The sequence below is a fragment of the Nomascus leucogenys genome, chromosome 4 (genome assembly GCF_006542625.1).
Source record: "Nomascus leucogenys isolate Asia chromosome 4, Asia_NLE_v1, whole genome shotgun sequence".
In the NCBI taxonomy this organism is placed as follows: domain Eukaryota; kingdom Metazoa; phylum Chordata; class Mammalia; order Primates; family Hylobatidae; genus Nomascus; species Nomascus leucogenys.
Genome location: NC_044384.1, coordinates 117,617,876 through 117,632,042, shown reverse-complemented (window position 1 = coordinate 117,632,042; position 14,167 = coordinate 117,617,876). Strand labels below are relative to the sequence as shown.

Sequence of the window (14,167 nt, the reverse complement as noted above, 5' to 3'; positions counted from 1 at the left end):
ACACAAGGTAGTAATTCAGTTTTTGATTCTCTTACATTTTTTGTTTAAATAGTGATTGTCTAGCCTAATTCCTTGGATTTCTTAAATATCATATACTTCCTAAAAGCAGTGAGGTTACAGGTTAGATTTTGACATTTTGAAAGAGCCACTACTAGTATAATTGCTTTCCTGCTTTATGTCTTTGGATCTTTTAAAATTAATTTTGACTGGAATTATTTTCAAAACAAATAGGCAAAATAACACTTTGTCATTATCATTGGTCATATACTTAGTGCATTTGTCTATGATATGTTTTTGAGTATATGATACTGAAATATTAGTGTATCTATGATACTAAATCATTTTTATATGGCTAAAATCATCTTTAGTAAGAACCCTCTTAGGATATGAATTTAAGTGAGAATTTACTGTCTTTTTTAAAAAACATGATGAAACAGTCATCTATAGGGCAATTTCATTAGTATATGTGAGTAATGATGGTTTAGTTAACTCTACAGGCTGGGTAAGGGCTCATAAGAAAGCCTCTAAAGTCTCTGTGAATGTCCATTCTACTTCTCTTTCTAATAATGCATGCTTTTCTTTCTTTTTGTAAACAAAATGTTGACTTCATGGATCAATTAAAGAGAATTGTAAAAACCTAAATTGGCTTCAGTTAACAGTTTAAAAAAACCCCTTCAATTGGAAGAAAAAAATTTAATTCATAGATTTCAATCCACACAAAATCATGTCGTCTTCTCTGTTTACACCTAATGACTAACCTTAATCTCTAAACCATTAATGGGGTGATTCTAATTTCTGTCTTCTTTTCCTTTTTCTTCCTGCATCCCATGTTGTCTGTGGTGGTTTGTGTGGTTGGACTCTCCCCTGGTCAGTATTTTTATTTCCAGGAGGTGTTCCCTGTCTTGGCTGCAAAGCACTGTATCATGCAGGCCAATGCTGAGTACCATCAGTCTATCCTGGCAAAACAGCAGAAGAAATTCGGAGAAGAAATTGCAAGGTTACAGGTGAGTCTCTTGGTAATAAATATTTAAGTAACTAACTTGGACCTCTTTTTTTTTTCCTAGTGAGATTTCCAAGTTTGCCCATAAAAACCTTTCCCATTCATCACCCCTGTCAGCAGTGACAAGTGATTGTTTTTATCTTTAGACTTTACTGCATGTTTTTTTGAGGTCTCATATTTTATCTGAAAAATTCATGCAAAATTTGCATTCAGTTCTCTTTTTTATTCATGTTTATTTTAGTGTAAAAATAATTCTAAATTAATTGCCATGCTCCAGGAGTATGTGTAGTGTTTAACTTGTGGCCTGGTCTTTGTCTAAACTGGGGCATATACTTCCACAACTTGAGGAGGACAGTGGAGAGATGTGTGTGCATATATATATATATATATATATATATCTTGTGAACAGCAGAGTACCTTCTATGCAGTTTTGCTCATACTGTTGGCGTTGGGGTTGTCAGAAACTTGCTGTGACATTATGGCACCTGAGGCAACTTGCCAGCAGGAGCAGGAGCTGTTTGTATGAGTTGTTTGTGTTTTGAGTATTGGTAGACAGAGGATAGAAAGATACTTAGGCATTTGAGTTAGGGAAGTTTAAATATTTACTGATTTTTAGAAGATACTATGGATGTCTTGGTTCATTTTGTGCTGTTATAGCGTAATACCACAGACTGGGTAATTGATAAAGAACAGAAATTTGTCACAATTCTGAAGGCTGAGAAGTCCAATATCAAGGTGCTGGCACCTGGTGAGGGCCTTTGTGCTATGTTACCCGTGGTGAAAGGTAGAAGGGCAAGAGAGTGCTAGTGAGTGAGAGAGAGCAAGAGGGAGCCGAACTGCTCAGTGAAGCCCCTCTCTTGATAACTAACCCTCTCCCATGATAATGATATTAATCTATTCATGAGGGCAGAGCCCTCTTGACCTAATCACCTCTTATTATGCCCCCCCCCACGTCCCAACACTTTGGGATTGGGAACACATGAACTTTGGGGGACGCATTCAGACCGTAACAATGGAAATGTTGTTTAGCAGGTTCAGATTAATTAATTAGCCTTTTCATGGGAAAACATCTCACAGTGACCAAATCAGAGAAAGACTTTTTAAAAAAGTCAAACCCAGATTTGTCTGGGGCTTCACTTTGATTACAGTAACTTAGATTCATATATAAAAATGATTCTGAACAAGAAATTTGTGGGAAAGATTCATTTTTTAAGGCTAGCATATTTAAATTATAAGTTTAGTTTCTTTATTTTCTGGCTTCTGGGACTATTAGATTTAAGTAAGCCCATATTTAGTCTCTATAAATCAGTCAGAGAAAGAACTCTTGAAATTTAATCTCATTTTTAAGTACCCCTGAAAAAGGAAACTATTTCAAATTCACATAATGGGAGGGAGGTAAAGACTTTTCCTCAGTTATAGACACATAGATTTTGCAGCTTTAGTTTTACAGCTTTAGTTATAGGTTAAAGTTAAGACAGAAGTTGGGTGTGATGGCACCTGCCTGTAGTCCGGCTACTTGGGAGGTTGAGGTGGGAGGATCGTTTGAAGCTAGTAGTTTGAGGCCAACCTGGACAATATAGTGACACCCCTTCTCAAAAAAAAGTTAACACAGAACATACTCACTGATCCATATTTCAAAGGGCAGTTATTCTTTCCAGTAGGCATGAAATATTTTTTAATTGATTTGCACTCCCAAGAAGGGCAAACAGAACAGACAAGAAGTTGACCAATAAACCATATTCGCTGTAGTTTCTCACTCAGTAGAGAATAATACCCCTTGATTCTGATGGATATCTTAGGAGGTCACACTATTAAACCAACTTTCTAGTTATGGCTACTAGCAAAGAGAAATAACTTATTGGTCCTGTGCAAACCAGAAATGAAAATAAAATCACAATCAGGAAAATCAAAACAATAGATAAAATGGCAGCAAAGGTAAAATTACTGCTTGGAATCACTTCTGGGGCCAAGTAAAATTGTACCTGAACTTAATACAGCTCATGAGTTGCACTTCCTGAACAGTGCAGTTTATGTGGCCCCAGAAGATGGATCTTCTTGGTCATCTTGGTGGATCTTCAAAGATGATGAAATACAATTTTCAAAAAGGTATAGAAACACACATACACATACACAGATATAAAAACATGACTCATATAGAATGACTACATGTCAAAGATTTATTTGACTTATTGAGGGACCTAGCAAGATTGTAAATCTGATTTTGTGCAAGTATTGTTCTCTTAGTTATGATACTAGGTTGTAGGTACTGAGGAGATTGTCCTTATAGAATACTTGCTGATGTGTTTAGGGATGAGGGCTCCTAACATCTAACTTCAGTTTCAGATAGTTCTGCAATAAAAGAAAAAAAGGTACGTGATTATGTGTTTGTATGGGAAAGGAATAGATAAAGCAAATGTGGCAAAATGGTCATTGTTGAACCTAGCTAATTATGTTGTGGGCTTGACATTTTTCAAAATTGGGAAAATAGATATATATAAGGTTATATAGTTCAATTCCTGTTCCTCTTTTTCCCTCTATCCTGTTCCCTCCATCCATTATTCCCACTGCCGCATAGTTAATTTCCATTAATTTCTTGTTTTTTTTTCTTTCTTTGAAATAGAAGCAAATATGTACATACACAGCACAGACACACACATTGCACATTCTCACTTCTCATTCTTACTGAAGTGGTAGTATGCTATTAATATATACAGTGTTGTGTACCTTCTTTTCTCATATAACAATGTATCCTGAAGATCTCTTCATCTTAATTCAGCAATAGGGAGACCATCCTTAGAGCTGCATTGTACTTCACTATGTAAGTCACAGTTTATTGCTGTCTCCTATTGCTGGATACTTGAATGTTTCCAAGGCTCACTATTATAAACAATGCTACAGTAAAAAATCAGGTACACAAGTTATCTTATACTTCAGCAGGTATCTTAGCTTAGGCTGCCATAAGAACACCATAGACTGGGTGGTTTAAACAACAGAAATTTATTTTCTGATCGTTCTGGAGCCTGGAAATCCAAGGTCAGGGTGCCAGTATGGTCATATTCTGGTGAGATTTACAGATGGCCTTCTCTCTATGTCCTCATATGGTGAACAGCAAGAGCAAGCCCTCTGGTGTCTCTTCTTGTAAGGGAACTAATCCCCTATGAGGCCCCACCTTCATGACCTCGTCTAAACCCCATTATTTTCCAAAGGTCCTGTGTTCAAATACCATCACATTAGGAGTTAGGGATTCAAAATACGAAATTTGGGGAGCACAGTCCTGTACATAGCAGCAGGTATATCTTAAATAAATTAATAGAAATGGGATTGCCAATAGCAAAATATAAATACGTCTGTAATTTGTTACATATTTGGATTGTTGATCCGCTTGGAATTTATCCTGATGTGTGGTGCTAGATATGGATCCAGTTTTTAAAGTCTTCTTCCAAATGGCTAGCCAGTTGTCCCCAAAGCATTTATTATAATAGCCTTGTTTACCTCACTGATCTGAGATTCTGACTTTATCACACATTAGATTCACGGTATATATTGGGATCTATTTCTGCTTTTATTGTTTCATTGACTTGTTTATCTGTTCATACTCCAGTTCCATATCATTTTAGTTATTTATACTTTAGACTGTTTTAATGTCTGATAGGTATTATCTTTCATTTTTTGAATTTTTCTGCCTGTCCTTGCTTGTTTCCTGAATTTTTTCATTTTCTGAATTTTCCTGACTATTCTTGCATATGTTTCTTCATATGAATTTTCTTTTGTTTAACTATGATGGAAAACATATATAAAAGTGTAGGTGTATAACTATGATGGTCAAACATATATAAAAGTATGAATCATTGAATTTCTGTTACCCAGCTTAAGTGATTATCAGTATTTCGCTATTTTGTGTTTTAGCTATTTCTCCTTTCCTCCTTATTTTTTTGGAGTATTTTACAACTATCTCATGTATCATTTCATTCTTAAGTTTTTTAGCCTGTGTCTCTAAGAGATAAAGATTTAAAAAAATTAAAAAACAAAAATTTAAAAAATTAAGAAATTTTGCTAGATGGGTCATTATCCCAATCTAGCAAAATTAATATGAATTAGTAGTTAATAGTCATAATCCAGTATTATCCACATCTAGTTTAGTTTTCCCTGATTTTTTTCTCAGGGGTCTTGGTTTGTTCAAATCAGGATCCACACAAAGTCCTCACTTTGCATTTGATTGATATGCCCTCTTAATCTTTAATTTGTAACAGCCTCCTCTTTCCCAACTTCTGTGTTGAGTTTTCTTCACTTTTTCTTGTTCTGTATGTTTTTTACTATGATTTCTGTGATGTCTGTTTTCCCTTTTGCTCCTTGTATAGATGTCTCAGTCTTGCTTTCTTAAATAAATTTGTATTTTTCTTTACTTTTGTGAGTTCTGTCACTTCCTGTTTCATAGTCTTTTGCTATTTGGCTGTCATTCACTCTGGTTTAGGCCATCCAGTCCTCTGTTCTTTTGGTACTATCATTGTGTTCTTAAATGTTTTAGTTTAGTTTAGTTTTTAGCATGCTGTTTTCATCTACTTTGCGGCAATATTTCTTTGGTGAGCTTTCATTATCTACTGGAAAGATATACTGCTTGTTTTCAGTTTTTTACCTTATGTTTTTTTTGTATTGAGAGATGAGTTGCCTTTTCAGTTACTTATGTTTGAATGAGATTGATTTTGCTGGAGGTTTCTGTGCGGGGAAATGGGCAGGGTTAGCTTTACAAGCATCATTGTGTTAAGGGCTCCCTCCTAAGGTCCACTTCTCTGGCTTTTAAAGCCTACCCTGGATTAGGAAGAATCCCACTACCTCTGTACCTGTGCTTCCCTGAATTCCTCACAGCCTTTGCGTTTCAAGTTGATGCATCTACTTTTAGGGTTTATATTTTGCTGGCATTTTTTGAGTGCTTATGCCCTTTCTTCTCCCTCCCTACTTTTCTGTTCTCTCTTTCTGCTTCCCCTAGCAACCCTGTCTTTTTAGTTAATCTGTCTACTTTTTCTCAGCAGCTCTCTTGGGATGAGGCCCCTCAGCGTCACATTTTTTTCTGTGGTCCCCTGGCAGCATGATAGGGGCCAGTTGGCTTTGCCTTTACCGTCACCTGGCAAGGTTTTCTCATCCTGTTTTGTTGTTTTCAGATTTGCTTAAAGTAGTTTTAACCTAGGGTGGCACCCTTAGCACTTCCCTTTCTTCCCCCTCTGTGTATGGCGTACCTACGGTTCTGGTATTAGTGTTTGCTATTTGGGGGAGGGTTCAACCACATTTACAAATCAAATTTGATTTACAAATTTAAAAAGTGATTTAAATTTGTGCAATTTCCCATTTCCTAGTTTACACTGAAGGGTAGCTTTTGTTTTGTTTTGGTTATCTTTCTCTAAGCATGATACCAGCTTTGGAGGTTAAGATTTTTATCATGTTAAGGAACTATAATTTCTATTTTACTAAGATTTTAAAAGATCAAGAATATTGAATTTTATCAAATACTTTTTCAACATCTGTGGAGAAATTTGATTTTTTAACTTATTATTTTGGAGAATTATATAAGTAGATTTTCTAGTATTAAACCATTTTTGTATTCTTGTAATTTTGGTGTTTTAGACTTGCTTTATCTCTTCGTCTGGTCATTTTATAGATGTAGATGCTTTCTATATGCCTGAGAATATAATATATTCTCTATTTGTGGAGTCTAGTGTTCTCTATGTCTGGTAAACCAAACTTGTTAATTGTGTTGCTCAAATCTTCTATAATCTTACACTTTTTTTTAATCTGGTCCAGCCATTGCTGAGACAGATATGTTAAAATCTTCCACTTTGATTATGGGTAAATGTATCAATTTCTCATTATAATTGTTTATATAGATACTATTACATGCAAAATATAAGAAATTTTACATCTTTCTGACAAATTGGCAAATATTAAAAGATTATGTATTATATTTATCCCTAATAATGCTTTTGGCCTTATTGTCTATTTTATATGGTGTCACTATACCTAATACCACCTAAATTTGTATGTGGCTTATGTTCATTTTTTTATGAGGCCAAACTTAAAAAAAAATTTCTTACTGATGTTGACATGTTCACTTCCTGTGTTGTTGGATAATTTTTTTCAGATCCACCCTTTCACTGAGAGTTAGGCCCTTTGAGGTTCCTGCCTTTATGTGAAGGAGTGAAAGAGGTGCATCTCAATTCTCTGTGTTGTGTGGTTTCAAGACCCTTGTTTCAGGTCTCCATGAGGGCCTTTAATAAGTTTTAATTGCTAATTCTTTGGATGTAGAAATAACCCAACAGCCAGACAGGGCACAGTGGCTCATGCCTGTAATCCCAGCACTTTGGGAAGCTGAGTTGGGCAGATCACTTAAGATCAGGAGTTGGAGACTGGCCTGGCCAATATGATGAAACCCGATGTCTACCAAAATGTACAAAAATTAGCTTGGCGTGGGGGTGCACGCCTGTAATTCCAGCTTCTTGGAAGGCTGAAGTGGGAGAATTACTTGAACCTGGGAGGTGGAGGTCACAGTGAGCCGAGATCGCGCCACTGTGCTCCAGCCTCGGCGTCACAGAGTGAGACTCTGTCTAAAAAAAGGAGAGAAAAAAAGAAAGAACCCAACAGCCAGCTTTCTTCAATGTCAGTTTATACTGATTGGCTCATGGATTTCTTTTATTATCTTGATAATTTGCCTGTGTGTTTATAGGGATAGCTGTGATGTATTATCCTTCAGTTTTTGGGTATTTTGTGATCGGAGAATTTCCAGGTAATCCTGTCAGCCAGATTGCTGGAAATGCAGGTTTTCAAATTAAAGATTTTTTTTTTGAAACCAGTGCTTAAATACTTGGTGGGGAAAGAGAAAGAAAATCATCTCCCTCTTTTTTTTTGTTGTTGACATTTTTCTTTTTAGCATGCAGCAGAACTGATTAAAACAGTGGCATCTCGCTATGATGAATATGTTAATGTGAAGGATTTTTCTGACAAAATCAATCGTGCCCTTACTGCAGCAAAGAAGGATAATGACTTCATTTATCATGATCGAGTTCCAGACCTTAAAGATCTAGATCCTATTGGCAAAGCCACACTTGTGAAATCTACCCCAGTCAATGTACCCATCAGTCAGAAATTTACTGGTATGTCAGTTATTCAGACACACTTTTATCTCATTTTTCTCTAGTTTACTTTGTTTTTCCTAGCTAAAAATCACATAATTGCTGTTGTATGCTTTGAATATAATTTGTATTCATGTTGTTTAAAATGAATATGAGAATAAATATTGTATTGTGTCAGTGCAATGTTAAGATGGGAAGTAAACAATAATAAAGCATATGTAAAGTATACAATAGTTAGAAGACTTGAAACTGTGTTTGATTAAGACTGTAGCACTTGTCATTTTGTTAACTTAACATTTGTTATTTAAGATGCTGCCATTAAAAATAAACAAATATGGCCGGATGTGGTGGCTCACACCTGTAATCCTAGCACTTTGGGAGGCTGAGATGGGTAGATTCCTTGAGCGCAGGAGTTAGAGACCAGCCTGCGTAACTGGCGAAACCCTGTCTCTACCAAAAAAAAAAAAAAAATTAACTGGGCTTGGTGGTGCGTGCCTGTGGCTTTAGCTACTCTGGAGGCTGAGGTGGGAGGCTCGCTTGAGCCCAGGAGGTGGAGGTTGCAGTGAGCTGAGACCATGCCACCATACTCCAGCCTGGGTGCCAGAGTGAGATCTTTTCTCCAAAATAAATAAATAAATAAATAAATAAAATAAATAGAAATATAAAAATAAACCACAAAAATATTTCTTTTTTTTTCTTTTTTTTTTTTTTTTGAGACGGAGTCTCGCTCTTGTTGCCCAGGCTGGAGTGCAATGGCACTATACTATCTCCCTCACTGCAACCTCTGCCTCCCGGGTTCAAGTGATTCTCCTGCGTCAGCCTCCCAAGTAGCTGGGACTACAGGCGCCCGCCACCACGCCCAGCTAATTTTGTATTTTTAGTAGAGACGGGGTTTCTCTGTGTTGGTCAGGCTGGCCGGGAACTCCCGACCTCAGGTGATCCACCTGCCTCGGCCTCCCAATGCTGGGATTACAGGCATGAGCCACCATGCCCGACCTGTTTCTTTAAACATGTAAACTTCTGGAGTGGTATTTGTATGAGATAAATAAATGTTATTATATTGTAGATGTATACAACAGATGGTAGCCTCTAGCTGAGATCCCAAGGAGAATATTCTGTTACTGGGAAAGGGTGATTATATGTTTATTTAGCAAACACAAAGTGTTTACCATGTGCTAGGCACTCTTTAAGCACTTTACAAATATTAGCTCATTAGTTTTCACAAGTGTCCTGAGATGGGTACTGTTATTATCCCTATTTGATGAGGATACTGATGCACAGAGTGGTTAAGTAATTTCCTCAAGGTCACATAACTAGGAAGTGTTGGAGCCAGGAATGGAATCCTGCTGCTGTGACCCACTCAGTCAATTTTTTTTTTTTTTTTGAGACTGAGTCTTGCTCCGTTGCCCAGGCTGCGGTGCTGTGGCGCAATCTCGGCTCACTGCAACCTCCGCCTCCTAGGTTCAGACGATTCTTCTGCCTCAGCCTCCCCAGTAGCTGGGACTACAGGCTCCTACCATTACACCGGCTAATTTTTGTATTTTTAGTAGAGATGGGGTTTCGCCAAGTTGGCCAGACTGGTCTTGAACTCCTGACCTCAGGTGAGCCACCTGCCTCGGCCTCCCAAAGTGCTGGGATTACAGGCCTTAGCCACTGCTCCCGGCCCCTCATTCAGTTTAATCAACAAATGAACAGTGTCACTGAAGATCCTTCAAACTCAATGATGAACACATCTGAAAAAGTTAAAGAAAATTAAGTTCAAAGAAGAAACTTTTCACTGTCACCATTGTCCATGAATGTAGTGATCTGATAATTCTCTTTATCATTGTGCTTTAAATAGTGATTTAGTTTTGATCTTTAAATGTCAATAGACTATTGATATTTTGATCTTTAAATATCAAATATTTATAGACTGTGAATATTGGAAAGAAAATATGAACAGTCACTTTTACAGTTTGGGTTTTTGTCTTAAAATTTTTTTGTGATTTCTCTTCCTAATTTTAGATCTGTTTGAGAAGATGGTTCCTGTGTCAGTGCAGCAGTCTTTGGCTGCCTATAATCAGAGGAAAGCCGATTTGGTTAACAGATCAATTGCTCAGATGAGAGAAGCCACCACTTTGGCAAATGGGTAGGTAGAGCTTAATTTTAGAGCCTAAAGTTTTCCATTTGATTGTTCTTTAGTTTATGAACATTTTAGTTTCTGAGCTTAGAGCTAAATGTCAAGAGTATATAAAATAGAAAATGTAGACACACACAACTATTTTTGGTGGACACCGTATTTATGAAGCTCTAGCAAATATAGTTGGAAGAAATTATAGAAACAAGGTGAGGATATTTGACTAAAAAATTTGTATTTTAAGAGATACTTATTTGGGGGAAATGAGAAGTAGAAATGAACTCAGATACATGGTACGTTTAGTGTTCTGAACCAATTTTTGTTTCTGATGGACTGAATACTAAGAAAATAATTCATTGGTTTAAAAAATTTTTAGGTGTATTTTGCACACACAAAATACACCTATTCTAAGTACACAGTTCAATTATTAGATGTGTATGTGTGTGTGTGTGCGTGTGTGTATATATATTTTTGTTTTTTGGGACAGGGTTTTATTGTCACCAGGCTGGAGTGCAGTGGTGTAAACATTAAACATGGCTCACTGCAGTCTAAACCTTCTGGGCTCAGGTGATCCTCCTGCCTCAGCCTCCTGTGTAGCTGAGGCCACAGGTGCAAGCCACCACACCTGGCTAATTTTTTGATTTTTTTATAGAGACGTGATCTCACTTTGTTGCCCAGGCTGTTCTTGAACTCCTGGGCTCCTGGTCTTGAACTCCTGGGCTCAAGTGATCCTCCTGCCTTGACCTCCCAAAGTGCTGGGATTACAGGCATGAGCCACCATGCCTGGCCATTTAGTTAGTTTTGATAAATGTATGTACCCATGTAACCGGCACTATGATTAAGATAGAGTACATTACTGTTACCCTAAAAAAAATTCTCTCATGCCCCTTTCCCAGTCCTCCTTCTCCTGACCCCTGGCTACTATTGATCTGCTCCCTGTCTTAAGTTTAGTTTTACTTTTTATACAACTTAAAATACGTGTAATCATTCTAGCATATACAGTGCTTACAGTATGTACAGTATATACTTAGAATGTGTTTTGCTTTTTTTCACTTAGCTACTGTTTTTGAGATTCATCTATATTATGTGTATCAGTTTGAGTCTTTTCTATGGCTGAGCAGTATTCCATTTTATGGTTATAGAGCAGTATTCCATTTTATGGTTATAGAGCAGTTTGTTAACTCTTTCACCTGTTAATGGACATTTCAGTTTCTGTGAACATTCATGTATAAATCTTCGCGTGGACATATTTTAGTTCTCTTGGGTTAAATACTTAGGAGTGGAATTGTTAGGTTGTGTGGTTAGCATATTTAACTTTATACGAAATTGCCAGGTTGTTTTCCAAAGTGGTTGTTCCATTTTATATCGCTATCTGCACTGTTTGAGAAATACAGTTGTTCTGCATCCTCACCAGTACTTGGTACTGTCAGTCTTTTTAGTTTTAGCTACTTTAGTGTGTGTGTAGCAGAATGTCACTGTGATTTAATTTGCATTCTCCTAATTACTAATGATGCTGAACAGCTTTTCATGTGCTTACTAGCCATTCATATATTTTCTGTAAAGTGTCTGTTGAAATCTTTTTCTCAGTTTTTAAAACTGAGTTTTTCTTAATATTTAAAGAGTTCTTTACATATTTTGGAGGCAAGTCCTTTGTCAGATACATATAATTGAGAATATAGTTGACCCTGAACAACATAGGGGTTATGGATGCTGACCCCCCTGCACAGTCAAATCTGCATATAACTTCTGAGTCCCCAAAACTTAACTACTAATAGCCTGCTGTTGACCAGAAGCCTTACTGATAACATAAACAGTCAATTAACGCATATTTTATATATGTATTATATAGTATATTCTTATAATAAATAAGCTAGAGAAAAAATGCTATTAAGAAAATCTTAAGGAAGAGAAAATATATTTACTATGATTAAATGGAAATGGATCATCATAAAGGTCTTCGTCCTTGTCTAGTTCATGTTTGAGTAGGCTGAAGAAGAGGAGGAAGGAGGGTTCGTCTTGCTGTCTTACAGGTGGCAGAGGTGAAGGAGGTGCAAGTCCACATATACATGGACTCACGTAGTTGAAATCTGTGTTGTTCAAGGGCCAACTGTATTTCTCTTGTAGTTGGCTTGCCTTTTCATGTTTTTAGTTTTGATTAATGCGTGGATTTTACCATCATTTTTCTTTAACAAGAAAGGAATGTAAGTTTACTTTAGCATATGATAAACAGGCAATGTGAGATTTTACAGAGCTTATTTTCTGAGGAGTTCATTGTATTACATCATTTCATTTGCCTTTTTGTCTTTACGTAGTAGATAGGGATATGTACCTCCCTTCCCCATCATGTAAATGAAATAACTGAGGAATTGTTATTGTGCTACAAAACTGAGAACAGATGAAGATTCTGTAATGAATACTTAGATCATCTATTTTCTGTTGACATTTTGCCTAGTTGATGTGAAATTATAACTATTGATTCTGTTGAAAGAGAGCAAAAAAGAAAAAAATAACTAGTGTATTGTTTCTGACTTGTTAGAGATGCTGTAACAATCAAAAGTATAAAAGACTGCTTTTTTAGGATAGAATTTTTGACTTTTAATTACTTAGACTGAAAGAAGCTTGAACTGTAAGCCAACAATACCTAATATATTTTAATGTGGTCATAGTTTTTCTTATTTTTTGGCTTTTTTTTTTTTTTCCAAGACGGAGTCTCACTCTGTCGCCCAGGCTGGAGTGCAGTGGTGAGATCTTGGCTCACTGCAACCTTTGCCTCCTGGCTTCAGGTGATTCTTGTGCCTCAGCTTCCCAAGTAGCTGGGATTATAGATGCTCACCACTACGCCTGACTGATTTTTGTATTTTTAGTAGAGATGGGGTTTCACCATGTCAGCCAGGCTGGTATCAAATTCCTGACCTCAGGTGATCCGCCCGCCTTGGCCTCCCAAAGTGCTGGGATTACAGGTGTGAGCCACTGCACCAGCCTATTTTTTGGCTTTTAATTCTGAATTGTGAACTCATTTTTTAATGATTTTGGTTTAATTTTATCATTCACTGATTTTTTTGTTTTTCTGTTAATCTTTGCTTTGTTTTTCATTGATAGGGCTTATCCAGTTTTTCTGGGTGCTAATAACTCCATTGCTGTTGATTTGGTTATAGAAGATTAAATTAAATAAAGTAAATATTGATGAGGAGTTAAATTGTTTTAGACTTCAATATAACATAGTATCTCATTTTTTCAGGGTGCTAGCTTCCCTTAATCTTCCAGCAGCAATTGAAGATGTGTCTGGAGACACTGTACCTCAGTCTATATTGACTAAATCCAGATCTGTGATTGAACAGGGAGGCATCCAGACTGTTGATCAGTTGATTAAAGAACTGCCTGAATTACTGCAGCGAAATAGAGAAATCCTAGATGAGGTATGTTTTATAAGATTTGCTTTTCAAGTATAAACACTGTGATCCCTTGATGTCCAGCAGGGATTGGGACTGGAGACTTCCTCATGCTAGTGCTCACAGTGTAGTTAGTATTCATCACTTTGGTGAATTTACTGTGGCCCAGAGCATTCTCTTTAGCATAAGAGAAATTCTGTTTGAGTGAGAATGGGTTTCATTCTTATCTTAAGGGTAAGTAAGTACACATTAATGAAACTCAAATGACCACTGTGTAAAACTAGTATACTATGAGAAATCAACTATCATACAAACTGTTCAGTCTTTGTAATTATTGATTTATTTTATACATAGCATGTAGCAAGATTTTTCTTTTTAATTTAATTTGTCTTAACCTGGAAGGTTAAACCCTTTAATTTATCCCTAATTTCTTAAAATATATTAAATATATTTATTTTATATTATTTATCTTATAATTCCAATATCTGTAGTTTTTGTGGGTTTGGTTCTATGATTTGTAATTTTTGCTGATTTTTGCTTATGG

At 36.4% G+C, this 14,167-nt stretch overlaps 1 protein-coding gene across 2 annotated transcripts in view; it reads left to right on the top strand.

Annotated features, from left to right (window-relative positions):
- PDCD6IP (programmed cell death 6 interacting protein) overlaps nt 1–14,167 on the top strand; it is a 71,127-nt gene that overhangs the window by 30,022 nt on the left and 26,938 nt on the right. The window contains exons 7-10 of one of the 2 annotated variants that reach the window (XM_012497865.2): nt 873–1,004; nt 7,917–8,139; nt 10,123–10,246; nt 13,473–13,650. In XM_012497865.2, the coding sequence (XP_012353319.1) occupies nt 873–1,004; nt 7,917–8,139; nt 10,123–10,246; nt 13,473–13,650 (657 nt within the window). The remainder of the gene's footprint in view (nt 1–872; nt 1,005–7,916; nt 8,140–10,122; nt 10,247–13,472; nt 13,651–14,167) is intronic. The other variant, XM_003256838.4, reaches the window with a different exon arrangement.